This window comes from Gymnodraco acuticeps, unplaced genomic scaffold (genome assembly GCF_902827175.1).
Source record: "Gymnodraco acuticeps unplaced genomic scaffold, fGymAcu1.1, whole genome shotgun sequence".
NCBI lineage: Eukaryota > Metazoa > Chordata > Actinopteri > Perciformes > Bathydraconidae > Gymnodraco > Gymnodraco acuticeps.
The window spans coordinates 117134-135334 of NW_022989977.1; the positions used below are offsets into that span (position 1 = coordinate 117134).

At 38.6% G+C, this 18201-nt stretch overlaps 2 protein-coding genes and 1 long non-coding RNA gene across 6 annotated transcripts; 1 reads left to right on the top strand and 2 right to left on the bottom strand.

Moving 5' to 3' along the window:
• Positions 1-111: 111 nt before the first annotated feature.
• Positions 112-1671, top strand: LOC117543267 (transmembrane protein 238-like). The gene is made up of 2 exons (XM_034211432.1): positions 112-232; positions 991-1671. Exon 2 carries the CDS (start codon positions 993-995, stop codon positions 1305-1307), a length of 315 nt encoding a protein of 104 aa, XP_034067323.1. The 5' UTR covers positions 112-232; positions 991-992; the 3' UTR covers positions 1308-1671.
• Positions 1663-14037, bottom strand: si:dkey-17m8.1 (C-Jun-amino-terminal kinase-interacting protein 4). Of its 4 annotated transcripts, none has more exons than XM_034211428.1 (28): positions 13607-14034; positions 12015-12416; positions 11303-11497; positions 11058-11178; positions 10814-10884; positions 10548-10612; positions 10004-10070; positions 9730-9899; positions 9293-9567; positions 8822-8879; positions 8479-8631; positions 8340-8382; positions 8062-8189; positions 7920-7967; positions 7186-7326; positions 6936-7083; positions 6421-6507; positions 6275-6322; positions 6006-6147; positions 5801-5843; positions 5592-5672; positions 5028-5095; positions 4515-4663; positions 4251-4422; positions 3646-3759; positions 3452-3550; positions 3288-3377; positions 1663-2787 (listed from the first exon to the last, which is right to left on the bottom strand). In XM_034211428.1, exons 2-28 carry the CDS (start codon positions 12111-12113, stop codon positions 2669-2671), a joined length of 2994 nt encoding a protein of 997 aa, XP_034067319.1. In that variant the 5' UTR covers positions 12114-12416; positions 13607-14034; the 3' UTR covers positions 1663-2668. The 4 variants fall into 4 exon arrangements, with proteins under 4 accessions (XP_034067319.1, XP_034067320.1, XP_034067321.1 ...); XM_034211429.1 differs by having other exon boundaries at positions 6936-7068; positions 13607-14033; XM_034211430.1 differs by having other exon boundaries at positions 6936-7032; positions 13607-14031.
• Positions 14038-14721: 684 nt separating this feature from the next.
• Positions 14722-17544, bottom strand: LOC117543269. The gene is made up of 2 exons (XR_004568545.1): positions 16520-17544; positions 14722-15832 (listed from the first exon to the last, which is right to left on the bottom strand). It is a non-coding gene; the product is annotated as an uncharacterized LOC117543269 (long non-coding RNA).
• Positions 17545-18201: the final 657 nt, after the last annotated feature.

The window sequence follows — 18201 nt, forward strand, 5'->3', positions numbered from 1 at the left end:
GAGTTGCAGTTCAGTGATAGTTACCTAAAAATAGAAACGTTAAGGTTTGAGAAAGCACAAGATGTGCACCAGCATGTTGTCCTTTAAGCCTCGACGGGTAGACAGGTGGAGCAGGTGGAGCAGGTGACGCAGTGTCAGGTTTCATTATTTACTGTGGCTTTTCTAGAGACGATGTTCAAAACGGACGAATTCCATCGTAATCGCGTTTGAATCTCATATACTCAGCAAACAGGTAACTTTATGCTTGAGATTTAGTTTGCCGTAAAAATGTGTGTACTCGTGTATCCCATAGTTCGCTGTTGTTAAGTTCTCCTGCATATAAAAGAAGTCCGTTGAAACATACGGAACAGGTGTGGCACCTGTTCTGCAGGGCCGGGTTAACATGTAAGAAACAGAAGGCAGTATTGTAGCTACAAATTATATGTACTTTTTCAGGTTGCTGCGTTAGTTAAAAAATAGTGGGAACACGATCAAGTTTGAAGGTTGGGTCAGACTTCCTGTACTAAACACAAATTACATGGCATTTTTGTTAATAGTGACAATCCACTATTTACTTGATTGATTAAAACAAAGTAAAACATTGAGATATTACTATTATTAACAACAGCCACAACACAAATGTAACTTCTCAAAACATGAAACTGCAAAAGATGTACAGCATTTAGAGTGTATATCAAATTACCATAAATACAAAAATGCATGCATTACAGGTGTACTGTGTATTCTACAAAATGTGTTCTGCTTTTTGATTCGTGAACGTTTTTGTTGCAAATGTTTTTAATCAAGGGTATGTCAAACAACCTTTTAAAGAGTTAGCATTTATCATAAAAATTATTTTATCATTGCTTTATGTTAATCAAAATATCATTGACAATAATCATTTTGTTTCTAGGTAATCAATTGGTAAATGCCATGACTCATTTTATAGTATGCCCCTGTTTTTGTTATTAAACTGAACTGCAACATCCCCCCCTCTCTTTTTCCGTGCAGCCATGGCACCAAAATATGACGGCTTGTCTCACTGTAAACTGGCCCTGGTGTTCGCAGTGCTCATGGACCTGCTGGGTGTGATATCCCTGCTGCTGGGGGTCTTCGCCCCACTAGAGATCCAAGGTCGAGACTTTGGGGATCTGCTGGTGTACACAGGGGCCCTGCTGGTGCTCTTTTCCCTGGCAGGCTGGGTCATGTGGTACAGCGGCAACATTGAGGGTCTGACCTCCAGAAAGGAGTTGGGGAGCTCTGTTGGTGGAGCTATGGACCGCCTCGCACGTTCCCTGAGCCGCAAGATACGGATCCCCAGGACTTAGGAAGCGGCCCAACTTAGGAAGCGGAGCCCAAAGATATCAACAGACTGACTGACTGTTACAAAGAGGGCTGTCCCTCACCAGGCAGCAGGCCAAGCTGCCAGAGGCAAAGGAGTGCCACTGCTGTTGTGGCTCTCTTCACAAACACGCCTCTTGTGATAACAAACACCTTGTTCACATGACAAAGAAACTGTAATTCGTATCCTCTCGTCTTGAATGTATATCGTGGACTTCCCTGCTGGCTGTAATGTAAACGATTCATCTTCTCTATTTATTTTGTTGTTCATTCACCCTTTGAGCTTACTTTTAGATGCTGCACCAGTTTATAGCAAAACATCCCAGAATAAAAGTTACTCCATTAACCATTGAAGGCCTTTTTTTTTTTAATGACAATAATCATGATTGCACACAGTTGAGTCAGAAGGAATACTCTTGCCTTATTTTTCTTTCCAAGAAAGACAAGGAGATGCTTAGACATCAACATTACGGCACAAACTCGTGATTGCACATAAATACTGCATAGGACACCTGAAAGAATAATCTCCCTTATTTTACAAAGTACTGAAATCAAATTTAAACAGAAAACAAATAAAGACATTTGAATACATAAGGCATAGTACTCGTTCGGAAAATAAATAATTTCTAAGACAAGCGCTGTAATTGTTCAATTAGAATACTTGATAACACATACAGACATTTAGAATGTGCAGTTGTTTGTTAATGCACCATAACATACAAGGAGGGGTTGAAGTTTGAAAAGAAAAGCCAAAAAACTAATCACAATCAAAGAAGTTTTACACCATATGCAATACAGCCTCCAGAGATAAGTGTCTGATTGTCTTATGCTGAGAGAAGATCAATACCTGTTTCCAGTTAACACGAGAGCAGCCACCTTGTTAAGTTTAACTTTATGATCCATATATGTAGGATATATACATATATGCAGATGTGAATGACAGCTCAGCATGGCAGGCAAATGGATGAAAGCTATTCGTCAGGGAAACACAACGTATTGTTAGTGCAAATGTAAAAATCAGCTATTAATCAGGCAGCTGATTACTGACTAGTTTGACGGACATTTTATAAAATCAGAGAAGACAAACATAAGGCTTCAACACTCATCAGAATAATCCAGTCAAAAGATAGATGTACAACATGAATGAGGTAAACAAGGATGAAACAGCATCAATCATATATAAATATTTTCTAGAGGATGTTTACATTGCTGCCTCATTGAGACGATGGTTCATTCAGTTCCATGAAAGCACCATTTTCAATGATCTCTCTAGCTTTGCTGGTGTACAGTAAGTGTCTTCTCCGTCCATATCTCATCACAAAAGGGCAGCACTTTGAGATGATCAGTGTCAGAGGGCAGGGCTGGGCACAGAGGGGGTGGTATTCTGCCAGATGATCATCTGACTGCGTTCAGACCGCTGAGGTGTAGTTTTGGGCAAATCTTCCGATTCCTCACTTGCATCGTCCCCTGTAAAAGTTGACAGCTCAGGTAGGTATTACATAAAGTAAACACTGACTAAACTGTAAATAAAGGACACTTCCATTAACACTTATACCCCCAATTTTCTTTTCATTTTTATATCAATATATTAACCCTTTGTTACGCTTGAATATGTGAAGAAAACTGAGATTTTCTCTAATGCCTCCATAATTCTGCATACACTTCTCACATTGAAGAAGCCGGCACCTGCTCCGGTGGGAGACTGTTTGTGTGAAAGTGTTTTATTTGGCAAGGTCTTAGCGCAAAGTTGTTAGGGAAGTAGATACAATTGGATAAATGAGACCTGGATTATACTGCACGACTTGTGAGAATTTATAGATTTGATACAGTTTTGTGGAAACTAAACACATATGTAATTAATTTAATCAAGAATTTTCTAATTTATTGTTGTTTTTTTTCACAGTTGAGGCATGAAAGACATTTTTTTATTTTGAATAATCATCTGGTCATTCCATTAATAAACTCACCAAGGCGGAAGTTGATGTGGCCCTCTCCTCCGCTGATGATAAGCTGAGAGTTTGTGATGGTGGTGCTGCCAGGAGGGATGATCAGACAACCTGCGGGGCAAAGACGTCATTACAACACCCTGAATATATATGTTGTAGAAAAATGTGTTTGAGACAAATCTTACTTGGTGCAGCAATGATGAACCTGACAGCTTGTCTATGTCCATGGTAACACAGCTGGGCTGATGAAATGGAGCAATATGGGATGGAAACTGCTTCTGATGCTGTAGACAAGCATTGATATAGTTACTACTCAATGAAGCACATTTCTGACAATTATAATTCAAGAACTATACTCTTAAATCTAAATAAAACGTACTTATTGATAATGGGATGGTGAAAATTGCACCCCCTCCTGTGCCCACCCACAGGCGGCCAGAGATGACAGCTAGAGACGAGATCTGGAGAGGTGAGAGGGTCAGGAAGGCTTGGCCTGCAGAGGGAGACAGAAGCATGTGAGCCGCAGGGACAACACAAAGCTGCCTGACACAAAACAAAAAATAAATGTATGCATGAACACATTATAAATATAGTATTGTGGTCCATTGAGCCAGGTTTATTTTCTAATAATTTCTCTTTCCAGAATGTTTAGCAAGTTTACTTTTTGTTAGTTTGATACTGAACTCCTGGGACACACCTACAGAAGAATGTGTGCATAGTGCATACTCTTAAAGATGCTGAGAAAATCAATTATAAAACTTTAAAAAATGTGAAGGAAATGTTCACAAATACCACTACTTTCCAGCTCAGGACTAACATACGTGTGAGCATTGCTGTTATGATCTAAAACTGTGTTTGCTAACATATAGGAAATAAATACATTATGCTAAAACATACTGCAATATTCTATATTCCAGGACAGTACATGCATTATATTTAAATGGATGTATAAGAAGAAAAAAAAAAAAGGTACAGTTTTAGCACCTAAAGTTTTAGTGACCAAAGCAGTAAAATCGACTTCCTGTAGCGGCCGTCCTGTGGACCAATCAAACAGTCTGAGGATCGGGTCGAGTCTGCAGGATGTCCAAACACCACTTCCCCCGGCACACAGGAAACGGACCTGCTGCTCGCTGCGTTCAGAGACCGAGAATGTCTGCTGTGAGGTTAGATAAGAAACAATGATGGTGAGTTCAAAGACAGGCGTGAATATAAGACACAGACAATGTAGGTACCACCACAGGTTCTTACCTCAACCTTCTTGCTGTCAACGTCCACCACATGGATTTTGTTCCAATATCCTACCCACAAGCGGCCACTTTTTTCAAGGCAACAGCGAATGGGCTGCAGAGGATTTGATCCGAGAGGCAGCACCGAGTGAGACTGTAGATTCCAGCCATCTACATCATAACAGCAGTCATTGCTTCATTAGTAAGGCAAGGCAAGGCAAGTTTATTTATATAGCACCTTTCAATACAAGGCAATTCAAAGTGCTTTACAAAAAACGAAACACATTAAGAAAATGGCATTTAAAATCAGTCATTAAAAAGAAAAGATAATAAAAGAAACATTAAAAGAAAAAAATACAAGGATAAAAGTTACAGTGCAGTCTAAGATGTGAATAGTTCAATTAAAAGCAGTGGCAAAAAGAAAAGTCTTTAGTCTGGACTTAATCACGAAGAATCAAGTTGCCAAGTTGTTTTAATTAAAATAATTAAAGGATAGATGAACTGAAGCAGTCAGATTTTTACTATAAAATATTACCTGAACTGTGTGAGAAAAATGCTAAAGTCCCATCGCCCAAACCAGCGATGACTTTACTCTGAGAATACCTGGCAGATGAGGAGGCCACAAATTAACTTATTATTTATGTAGATTTCTCAGAACATATTTCAAATTTAAGATCAAATAGTTAGATGTTGATAATGTAAATCATTCTTTTTAAATTCCAAATGTCAACATCTATGCTATTGACTAGGTTTGCTATTATGTTACCAAACAATAGCTAGAACTGAACGGCTGAAGTTCATACAAATCAATCAACACCAATTTTAACCTAGACAAGTTAAATGTACAGAATTGTATTCAAGCCGCAATGCTATAACATTGCAATATCATCCGGTGTTTGTCTATTATATTTAAAATCTAAATTGTACATAAAAAAAACGAATGGTGGTATTCGTCTGTAAACAGAAATGTATTTTTCCATTCCTATCCACGCTTAGAAATAAATAAAATCCCGCTCATTTTACATACATTTAGATATTGCTAGGATTTCAGTTAATATAATAACACATATACATCACACACAGTGCAGAGAGAACTCACGTGAGCGAATGGACTCCCTCTGAGAGAGAGACAGAGTGCAGACAGAGCCTCCTGCCAGCAGAGGCTGAGTGTACCAGCATACTGCGAGACACACAGGGGGAGGAAGAGGAGGGGGAATAAAGAAAGGGTGAAAGTGTTGCCATTATTCATTTGACTCAAGAGAGAGAGTTTAATTCATTGAAGCAAGCTGTTTTTCCAGCATACATTACCTTCCTTCCTGAGTTCCAATCCACACAGTTCCTGCAGTGTCCCCTGACATAACAAACCCAGAAGGAAAAAGGAAGTCAGTAAGCAGTGTTCATTTCCAAGAGTTTCCAGTTATATCAGTGAGGTATGAGGGGAAAGTACAAGAACAGAAAACATGAGATAAGGTGTCTGCAGGCGGCTGCTGCAGCGTGCTGTACAGGCACTGACCTATGGGCGGCACAGCACAGATGCAGAGGGCAGGAGCTGTGGGGGTGAGGCTGAACTGATCCAGTACTGTGTTGCTACGTGCAGGATCAATCACTGTAATGTCACTGCAGGAGGCAGGGCCAGAAACTACCCACACAGAACACTGGCAGAGAAGGATGTGCAGTTTGGAAAGATGAGCGGCATGGGCATGTGTTAGTTATGCTTCGATGGCATTATACGTAGTGATTAGAGTATGACTACTTATTTGAGCAGGATAATGAGAGACTTACTGTGGCCTCTCCTGAGATCTCAGGTGCGACTGCAACCGCACAGTTCATCTGAAGCGAAAAACAAGTCAGGAACCAAGTTTAAAAGCATAGAAAGTGTGATGTAAAGGCTGCTAGGTTCTTTAGTTGAAGAGTTTCACTTTAGATACCTTAGCTGTGGAGTCTCTTTGATCCAGCAGTCGGAGCTGAATTAGAACAGGCACATCTTTAGGCTCTGGGACAGGCTCATGGGATTCCTGAAATGAAGACAGATAATCAAATGTTTATGTCTGGAATATTTGGTAAGGAAGGCAATATCTTTTTCTTTGGTTTAGTTCAAACTAAAGCTCTATGATAACAAAACGCACAATTCTGACTCATAAAAGCCAGATGAGCTTCAGTCCCATTTCTAATGCTGTATTCTTTACAGGTTTTGTAAAGTTTTTTAGAAGGACAAATTTAAGATAACTCAGTTCTCTCTGGTGTATGACGAAAGGATTGTTTTATTTAAAATATTTAAATGTTTTTGGTTTACATGAGTGATTGTGTAGATGAAACACCTGGTAAAGTAAAGGTCACATTTACTATTTTCCAAACTTTCCAGGACTTAGAACGTAGAACGCCGCTTCTACATTTCCCCTCAGATTGCTGCCTTTCTGTTTATATCTGTATGATGTTGTATTACCTGTGTGTTTGCCAGTGGCGTGCTCCAGCCGTGAATCTGCCGTTTTCCAAGTGATCCCCAAAGGTAGGAGCGGATTTCCTTGTAGATTTCTCTCCTCCTGACACGAGGGGAGAGAGCAGCAGGAGAAGAAGATCTAGAGAGAATGCTTCTACTTTAAATCAGCTTGATTGAGCATTTTATATTAATGATTAAATTTGATTTGTAAGTAGAAAAGCATATGGAAGAGTGGCGAGGTGAAACACAGGCTTACTCAGCACGAGTTTGACCCACAGCCGGTAGTTGTGGAGACCCCAGAGGAGGGCGAGTTAGGGATGGAGAAGTCGGCCGGGCAAATGTAGGAGCGTGTGGGGGGATTAAGGGTCCCTTGGTGAGGCCAAAAAAGCGGTTGAACCTTTAACGAAATTACAAACAATTATGAATATTGTATAAAGGCCAGTAAACATCTGACTTCAGCATGTTATCAAAAATGTAATTTATAGCACACTTGTTTATTTCAATTGCCTAGTAGTGTCCACGTAATGTCAAGTGGTTTTACGAACATATTGATTTCCCCCTCTCAGGCAGGTAAAGCTCAGCTAACACTGCTACCACACATTAACTATCCAGAATTGTTACAGATACTTTATAGCAAATAAAGAAACGCTATGAAACTCCAGCGTATTCAGGTACTTCTAACCAAGTGCCTCCCGAAATGGTGATATTGCTGACATTTAAGAAACTGCAGTATATCCCCACTGCATTTCTTAATCATGTATTTTTTTGTATATTGATTACAGGTTGCCATATACAGAGAAAATCCAGGTAACCAGGAAAACATCACATCTTGGCATTCCCTATTGTTTTAGGGTTACTAGAATTGAATAAGACGAGGCAGCTTCCTGTCTGCCATCTTCTGTTTAAAGTGAGGACATGAACTTCACTGCTGTTTTAACTGACTGAGGATAAGTATTCAGAATAAGGTCAATTGTTATGATAAACACTTACTTTTTCCAAACACTTTTGTCATTTGTCAACCTCTCATCATTTATTGCTCTATGAGAAAGGAAAAACACAATTATTTTTGGTTTTTATCAAAATTGTAAATGATCTATTGTAACTTTAAAATAAACTTTGAATCTTAAGTTACCTGAGTGTCTGACTCTTTCTCATAGCCTCCTGCAGCTCTAACAGACGCTGCTTGTATTGGTTTTTCTCCATGACCACACGAGCCATTTCAGAACGAGAGAAGGGGCGCATGGAAGTGGGTAGAGAGGCCTGATTGGAAAGATTTAAGCTATTACATCAGGTATAAACCTTATTTCGTACATGATAATAAACACTGAGCAGCTACTGGATTATAAATTAATGCAGTTCTACTCTTGCTGCGTGATTTACAAATAGATAGAAAAAAATATGTCTCCTCACATCAGGATCCTCAGATTGGCATGTTTCCAGTTCTTTCCGAATTCTAAGAATGGATAAAATAACACAAAACAATGAAATCTAATATTCAAAAGAGGCAAGGACTTAACAATCCACATTAACATTTAAAAACATTTCACACCTCTTTGTTTCCTCCTCCTTCTCCTTCATCCGCCCCTCCAATCGAGAGGCAGTTTCCTGCAGAGACGTCACCTCCAGTTTAAGAGCTGAGCGGTCGTCAGTCAGCTCTACTACCCGAGATATCAAAGCCTTACGGGCAGCTTCTACTAACTCACTGAAAAACAAAGAAAAAACAAAGCGAAGATGAATAATTTAAGAATATGAAGACATTGAGACATTTCAACAATTTTTGAAATTCTCTCCTCTTGGATTGATTTGTTTGTACTGAAGCACAAGTGTTTGGAAAATCCCTTGCACAGAGGACAAGTCATTACACGGCCAGAGAAAGTAATTATAGAACTCACTGTGTGACTTTCAGTTCCTCATACTGACAAAGAATCTCCTCAAACTGGTCTGCACTGCCTACACAGAAAGAAAATACAAAATTAAGTTTGAACACACAGAGAATACTTAGAGAAATAAATGTATTTATGTCTGGTATTTCCGTTTACTCTTAATTTACTCATATTCATATAAAAATACATGGAAGGGTGCAACAAACCACCTTCCTAAAAAAAGGAAGTATGTCCTTTGAAACCGCTTTCACTTATGTACTTGCACTTCATGTAAATAGGGTATAAATAGATTCTGACAACTTGCAGATATTTCTAAAAAACAACCTCATGTACTGTAAGCTTTGATGTCTGTGATGGATTATTGTATGCTTTCATGCTGCACAGAGCACAACATAGGATTTGTATTAAATGTTTTGTCAAGACAAACAGAATGTAACATGAACTATGTTTGAGAAAGGGGTCTCTAAATGTGTGTTTTACCTCTGACACTGGCCCCTCGGTCTACACTCTCTACATAGTCCCGACTCAGCTCCGACAGCTCAGAGAACACAGAGTCAGTGTTGCGCAGATCCCACTCCATACTATCATCTTCCTCCTCTTCCTCCTCCTCCTCTTCTTCTTGCTTGTCCTTTTCCTTTCCTTCTCCTCCCTTCTCCTCTTCTACTTGGCCCTCCTTCTCCTCCACCTGCCTCATCTCTTCCTCCACGCTGGTCTCCAACACGTCTCCCTCTTTGCTGTTCGGTCTGACCGGGGTGCTGATGAAGATGCAAATGAAAGAGAATGGAATGTGAGAAAGGTTTGTGAATCGTTGATGTGATGCTCTGTGTAAACATGAGCTAAAGTGAGCTTGGTTTTTGTTCATGATAACACATACTTTTTTACTAAAATCTCCAACTGACATACAATAGTTGTATTACCTTGCATCCCCACTGCCATGAAAGTGCCTGAGCTCTGGAGTGGAGCTGATGATGTCATTGATAAACTGATGTGGGGCGGGCTTTCCTGAGATTTCAATCGCATTTTCTTTTTTGGGAAATACATCTTCCAAACAGGGGGGACCAGAAAGTGAATGGGGTCTTTGAATCATCTGCAATAGAAAAGATGGAAATTAACAGCTACTCCTCCACAAAAGCAGTGTGTTACAATTTATATATTATGTAGTTAAAATGTGTAAAGTGAGAATATGTTTACCTTTCCATTCATACTGGCTTCTGATGAGTTGGATGAACATTCAGCATTCTTCAGACGAACTTGATTCCTAAAAGCAACATGCAGTGTCACATAGTCAAGAAAAGTCCTATCAGTCACTATCAATCTTTGCTTCATTCTTACAATTTGCACCACTTTCTGGCAGCTCCTCCAGGGCAAACACTGATATTATATTTAAATAAAAAACTCAAAGATTAGAAGAGCTAAACCTTTGCATAAAAGACTAGTTTACCAACAAAAAACATGGGAAATCGACTAATTTGTCAAAAAGTTGAACTGAAAAACAAAACCTAATTTAGATTTGCAAAATGGTCACATACTGCCGTTTCTCAGTTACTAACACTGTACATCTTGGTAAAGAGATACTGCTTCACGACTGCTCTGTTGTGCAACTGTCAAGGTAAAGTTCAGAAAGTGATTTATTTTCATTAGGTTGTTAGTTTGGCCTTCAATAAGCTGCTGTCATGGAATACTTTGAGCCTTGCTGTGAGACACTATCAACAGTAACGTGCTTAACAAGAACAACCTTAAAGGAGAATCTCTCTCAGAATCCTTTCTCTTTTCCAAAAGGTCCCGATATGTGTGAGCCAGCTAAAACAGAAAACATCAGTAACATGTAAGAAACAAAGAAATGACAACAAAAAACAAATATTAGAGAAGAGTGTTCCAAAGCACCATTTGTGTGTTGCCTTACATTATTTAAACAAATGTTGATATACAAATGACCATTTTGGGGTATTCCTTTTAGAAGTTATTTCGGGGTAATAAAAGAGACAGCAGTATCTGACTGACCTTGTTGTGTGTATTCTTCAAAGTGTTCAATTCTCTATTCAGATTAGCTTTTTGCTCCTCCAGGGCCACCACTGGAAGACATAACAAGCAGCTTCAGAGTGAATATCTACTGATTCAGTAACACCGAAAGGTTTGAAGTAGAAATTCTTCTTGTCATGAAATAAACAAAACATTTCAATTTAAAATACATGGTCCTTATAACATTTCTAACTTTTAATTGTTTTATATTACATTTTTCACTTACACTGATCGGCTTGCCCTCTTGCTTTCTTCTCTAGCTCTCTCTCTCGCCGCTCTCTCTCCTTTTCCCTCCCCCTTATGGCTCTCCTCTCTTGCTCAAATTGGTCATCCAGCTCCAGGTACCTCTAAAGAAAAAGAAATGCTTTTAAAGCTCTGAGCACAGACAACCTCTTATTTTCAAAGCTTATAAAAAAAGAAATTGTAATTATCGTTTACATTAAAACTTTCAAATCTCCCATCAGTCCCCACCTCTTGACTTTCTTTCCTGAGTGCTTTCTCTGCTTGGTATCTGTCCAGTAGCTCTTCTCTCTCAGCCTTCTCCCTCTCCGCCTCCTCCTCCCGGTCTCTCAGCTGGGCTTTACAGCCGGCCAGCCCCTCCAGGACCCACACAAATATGGGGACCAGCGACTCCACCACACTTTCTCCATGGGTCTCAATAACCATCTGTGATGGGGCAAAGCAGCAGAGAGGTAAACCATTGAAACATTTCAATTGTTTTCCTAAGAGAATGGGTCTTATTTACCACTTACTTATATTGAGATAATGTGTTTTTTTCTTAAATTGAAAGTCTGTCAGACTCATGACTAGCCACAGATTAATTGGCCAGTTGATCCTAATAAGCATTTTACTCCAGCCAAAGGCCATAAAAGGGCTATGCACACGTCCAAAACGTTGCCAAAAACGCTTAAACAAACAACTAAAATGGACAGCAAATGTAAAATAATCTAGTAGTTTTGAATTTGAGGTACCCCAGCATGAAGTGCATCAAAGGTTGCATCCATATTAGGTAGCGTATATTATTATCTTACCCAAGAAGAACTGCAAAATAAGAAATAATTGGTCAATGTCAACATCTTTGTGAGTAAATGGGTTTAAAAAAGAAACATATTTAAAATAACGGTTGGTAAATGAGGCCCATTTTTGGTTTAGAAAGGAGAAAAAAGCGTTGTAGCTGCTTTACCTGTAGCTCTGAATACAGTTTTCCTGCCTCTTCACTCACAATGTTGGGGTCCAGCTCCACCTCCCCTGACCCGCACAGCACTCTCTCACTGTACTCCATCAGACTATTAGTTTAATCAGCCTGAATTACCTGCCCAAACGGTTCCCCCTCCTCAACAGGAGGTCAATTATTTTAGAAGTCTATTAGCCAATTATGTTGCTGTCCTGACTACACTTTCTGACCGACTCCTACAACTAGTTTATCTGGCTTTCTAACATTTCTGCTAACCCCAGGACCTTCCATCCTTTATGACTTAATGTTTTGTTTGTCCTTGACAAGGGAAAGCATCATTTTAGACTGCATTTAACTATTCGTTCTGTACTGTGAAGCTTGTCTGATGTCAGGGGAGTTTTAGAGTCCATCCTGAGAAAGAAAAGAAGAAAAGATTATGAAATATAAAAGGAATGGATAAACTGCCGCTAAGTCGCAAAAGGACAGTCGACTGTTTTGTGCAACAAGCAAGCTTAGACATGCATTTTTTTCATTTTTCCAAAGAATTACCATAAGCCTATTAATTTTTTAACATGGCCATGTGGTTTTCTGCTATTATAATCTGTGACTGACATCGTTTGTTTAACAGCAAACAAAATACAAAGTGACTGCTCAGTAAGGATGAAATTAAAATGAATCTGGCTGGTTTTACACCACAGTTTCAATTACTCACAATTCATGGCAAGACTGATATATATTTGAAGGTAACAAAAGCAGACACAACTTAATTGTATAAAGTGATATTGGGTGAATACATTTGAAAACAATTCAGCAATGACTTTGATGAAAACATAACGTTCTGCTTTATCTGTCTTGTGTGATAGTAAACTGAATGTTTGAATTTTTTCTTGAAAACTGACTTAAATTATTAATCGATTATAAAATGAGTTGCAGATAATGTCCTGTTATAACTGTAACAAGCACTATCAAGTTGTCCCATGAAGCTTCAGGGGTTGTGTTGGGATTTGTTTGACTATAGAATATAAAATACCTGCCAGTTTAACTGTAACTGAGGTGCAGGCATAATAAACATATGTATTTGTTAAGGCATCTAATGAAAGGATGTAGCTCTTAAGTTGCATGTAGATCATTAATAGTATTTTTATGGTTTATGCTTTTTGGCTAAAGAGTCTCGTTGATGTACTGTGGCATTTAATCTACTGACACAATAGGAGTATTCTGTTAGATCTTTATGTATCTTTAATAAAGATTGTGTAATGTGTTGCACAGCAGAGACACACCAAACGACAGCCTGTGTCTCTGTGTGTTTATAACTTTATGTGCCACAAATAGCCCACAAAAGTTCAAATCTAAATTGAAATACTGAAAATAGCTACAAGTAGTGTATGCAACGATAATTTAGCAAGTGAGCCTTCGTATTAATTAGGCTAAGATAAATGAAAACCATGGTAAAGGACACACTTGAGTTGACATACTGTATAAATAAGTAACATGACTGACAGTGGACACCTTGAGAGATATCTGGAAGAAAGATTACAATGCTGTAACTTAAAGAAAGAGCCGAGTTGTCGCTATGCTCGGCTGCTGTTTTACAAACTCACCCTCTCGGTTTAATATTTCACAACGATCATGTCAGTGCACCAAAATAATGAAAAGCCAGTCGTTTTTTCTTCGGGTCCGATATCAATTACACATAAACGAGTTTGGAGAAGGAGATGTTGTTAGATTCTGACTTGCTTGTACATGTCCTCACTCCGACCAATCAGAGCGCTGCATTTGTCAGCAGCAACCAATGGGCGGGAAGAAGAGGCGGGACGTGGGCTGTTCTGTTTTCAGAAGGAGAAGAAAAGTTTCCTGAAACTTGAACGGAGACACGTGACCAGCGGGATGTCAGGTGATCTACTAATGCATAACTCTGATACCTGTCGAAATACCTCACATACCTGAAAACATTATGTTCTCTTTTCTCATGTCATTCATAAGAACAATAGTTTATAGTTAATGATGTTTGTATTTCGAGCACTGTAGGTTATTCAGGTGTCGGGTCTTTATTGGCTTACATAAAATAATAGCCATCAAAAAAAGTTTGGACAAGGGGTCGAGATATGACAACTTTGAGATGCACAAGAATAAAATAACATGAAGGCATATTGTAAAAGCAAAGAGGGGATTTGAATGTATCTACAGTTCGTTTTGATTCCAGCAGATGGAGGTATGAACACATTTCCACCTCTGGGTCTTCTCTCTGCTCTCTTTTTGGTTTCTGTTATTTAATATTGCTGGTTTCTGTTTTGTTGGTCTAGACTTGGCAGCCCTCTAACATATGAATCAGTCCTGCTTTTGTGACATTACTCCTTTATATCTTCCTCTCTGGACTGTATTATTAATTATAATAACGTTACGACCTGAACCTACTATGTTTTCCACATTCACCTTTACAAATATTTGTATGAGACAGCTAAGCTTTTGCAGCTACACAGTAGAAAACAAACCATAACACTAGAGAAAAATAAACATAATTGTCCTGCCATGTCAGATTAATGTTTAAACAATATTTTACCACTCTTTTGCAATTTTTCACAATTTCAAAAGTGAAGCCTTAAATGGCCAAATCAACCTCTACAGAAAGGTAAACACCTTTCTGTAGAGGTTGATTTGCTCACTTTATATGCACCCACATTTTGTCTCTCCATCTCTGTTCCACAAAAAAAAAACATTAACATGTACTCCATTTATTACATACTCAACATGGTCCGCCTACATACAGTACATGTAAATTGCAGCATAGACAACAAAAGAAAACACAGACGTCAATAAAAAACAGTGTAGTGGAAAGGAGTTGGCTAATACTTAGTGCTATGCTACTATATAGAGTAGTGCTGCTGAGTGTGACTGCTGTTTCCAATGGGTAAAGGGAAACATACTGAAGTAGCTCAACCTATTTTTAAATACAAAGATATAAATTATGATTTGATTACCAAAATACATACGTCACCTTTAAAACATAATCACGTTATTAAAATGTCTAAAAGTAGTTACAAAGCTAGCATATAGTTAGCTAGGAGTAGTATAAATGAAATAATTGCTAAAAGTAATGGATAAACATTCAGCTCCCACCATTGCTATGACACTTAAAAAGAATCCAGTTTGAAATTGGTTCAAATGAACACAATTTGAACATCAAAGGTATTGTAGATGAAGGGGTGAGTTCACCTGACCTTGGGGGTTATGTCTGACAACAAAGGTTGGGACCCACTAAATTACAGTCAGATTTGTGTGCAGATTTTTCATGGATTTCTCTTGTATCCTGTCAATAATTCTTAATTAAACTGTGACTTTTTTAATTACCCTCCCACTCTCTACAAGAACCTCTTTTCCATCCTCTCTCTCCGCTCTTGTGTTCTCTCTCTTCTTTTTTGTCAGGAGATAAAATACCACCACACCTCCCACCGCCACGAAACTGAGGGCCAGAATCACAAATCCCAGCCCCAGTAAGTGAGACGTTCCTCCCTTAGAGAGGTTCAGTTGGTCCCAAATCCCCACCGCCACACAACTGAAGCCGATCAGAGTTCCCCAAAAACCAAAGGCCAGCATGCAGGATCCACAAGACACCTCCATGCCGCCGGTCACCACGGTGATGCCCGCCACTGACACAACCCCTCCTGGTAAGGTCACCGTCTCAGATTTAGGGTCGTAGCTGACAGTAGAGGTGACATCGGATAGAGTTGAAGGATCAAGCGTTTTCATCTTGGTTGTCATGGTTGGTTTTAGTTCCTTTTTTCAGATGTCCCAAAGTGATTTTGAATGCAGCTTCTTTATTCTCACTCCTATAACATGAAACATAGTTTGAAAAACACTAAGGATCCAGATTTCCTTATATGATTTACTTGTGTAGCTTTACGTTTCGAGACACATCTTTAAACTAGGCCTCCTTCCAACTAAGCTGTTATGTTTACGTCCAGGACATTTTAAAAACATGTCATTTTATTCGTCTTGCATAATTTACACACTCGAGAAAATACAGCCTTTTTATATTTGGTACCTTTGGGGTCTCCATTTCAACTTAAAATAAAGGTATTTGGGTCTGACAGCATAATGATTGATTGGGACAGGATATACAAAAAAACTGAATAATAATAATGTTTTATCATTAGTCATTTAAATGGCAAGCGCCAGATATAACTCTAAGTTTATATACAAATATAGTTGGCATCTGTTTTCTCTGAAGATAAAACACTGCTTGATAACTATACTGCTACTCGGTTTAGAAAACTGCTTAAGCCATACTCATGGACAATACAATTGTCTCATGCAAACATATTGAAAACTAAATTCAAAATTAAAACCAATATATTTTTTACCATAGATACATATCTTTTTTAAATGAAAAAGTAGGAACCTTGCTTACACCAGAAATAAAGACGGATTACTAGTAATTGCAAAGAAACTATGTTATTATCAATAACTTTATAGACTAAAACATTGTCTTGTATAAAAATGAAAGCCTTGCTTACCTCAGTTTTGAATCAGGGACTCAGATCTCAGGGGAAATTGAATTAGGTGAAGGTCCTTTAAATTCATAGACGTGATTTGTTTTTGTCCATGAATGTAAGTGATTTCAGTGAAAGCCTGAAAATGCTGCTGACTTTCTCTCTGGACAATGGGTGGAGAAATGTGAGCGGGGGCCCAGAGAGCTGTTACCTTTATCATATACGTCACAACCTGAGGCCTCACAAGATGGTGGGCACAATTGTCAAGATTGTTGTCACTGTTTGTTTGTTCCTCTCTTTCCTTGTGTTCAGTAGGAAGCTCTTGTCTGTCATTAAGCATCATTATAACCCATTACCAGATATTTATCTAAGAACAACTCCCTTCCTCTTTTCCTCTCTCCTTCAGTCTTAGGATTTGAGTCGGGTCCCACCAAGGCATTGTTTGGGCTGAGAGCGGATTTTTCTTTTTCAGCATTTTCCTGTTAGACATTCCCATTTCTGTGGTCATTGGTAGCAAGTTGTATAGTTTTTCATCTGTGCTTTTACTACATTGAGATGAGTATTTTAGTATTCAACCTTATAACTAGCTTGCAATATCATTGAGATTCAATATTATTGAGCGTTTACTAAAGTTTTACGAGGAAAAGTTGAAATCCAGGGTTTAAAAAACATCCATAAACGTATATTATTATTTTTATTTTTTTTGTACAAATATACCAAGTGCTTAACACGGGTGAATAACTGTGCCTGATCTCATAACCCTGAGCAAGGCAGATTTACAGTATATATGTCAGTGATGATGTAGAGGTGGATCGCAGGTCTAGGGTATAACGCAGGTGAAGATTGATGTCGCCACATAATTGGCTGTAATGCTGCCCAGCCAGCTGAAATGTTGCCAATTGCCAGTCATTGACCTAATTGCAGATATCTCTAGCTGTGTTTACTGTCAATAAACGTATATCTGTTGATGCACTATTTAAAGGTCCCCTATTATACTGTTTGTCATCAATATATTATAGGTCTCAGATATATACAAACATGTCTCTGAAGTGTTTGCCTCCAAATACCAAACAGATCATGCATTGTAGCATCCCATAATCCCCTCTGTTTCAGCCCTGTTTCAAAAGTGCTGATTCTGTGTCTGTTACTTTAGATGAAAATAAGGAGCCCCTCCCCACGCCCCTCTGAGAGATTTGTTTAAAAAAAAACAATGGTGCTCTAGGAGGAGATTCAGGTGATAAGGTGGGGGGGTGTTACCTTGGTTGGTGATTGGTTAATGGTTACACAAGCCAAAAAATCATAAAGTGGCCAAAATCTGATCAGCTCATTTTCAGGTTTTTATATAAATGGATCAGGACAAAAAGTGAGCGAATATTTTTTCCTGAAACTTCCAGAGTCTCTTTCCACAGGGGGGACACATGTTTATGTATAAAAGACATGAAAAAGTGGATTTTGAATAATAGGTGACCTTTAAAGTATTATATGTTACTGCCTGCTAAGTAAATATATATCCTATTTATTGTTGCAATACATTTGTGCGTTAAAAAATTCATAATTTCTTTACTAAAAAAGTGTAATTGTTGTGCTTAGATGCTATAGTTTGTGCTTAGATATCCACTTGATATGAACCCTCACCTTCACCACAGGAAGAATAACATTTCCAAATGGACCTCAAATCCCTACTAGCGCCAGCTCTAGCAATTAGT

Coding starts and splice junctions, on each gene's coding strand:
- LOC117543267 (XM_034211432.1), top strand. CDS start 993: ATGGCACCAAAATATGACGGCTTGTCTCACTGTAAACTGGCCCTGGTG.
- si:dkey-17m8.1 (XM_034211428.1), bottom strand. CDS start 12,113: ATGGAGTACAGTGAGAGAGTGCTGTGCGGGTCAGGGGAGGTGGAGCTG. Junction 6,148..6,274: donor AGATCTCAGGAGAGGCCACA/GTAAGTCTCTCA, acceptor CTTCTCTGCCAG/TGTTCTGTGTGGGTAGTTTC. Junction 3,378..3,451: donor GTTCATCATTGCTGCACCAA/GTAAGATTTGTC, acceptor TTTGCCCCGCAG/GTTGTCTGATCATCCCTCCT.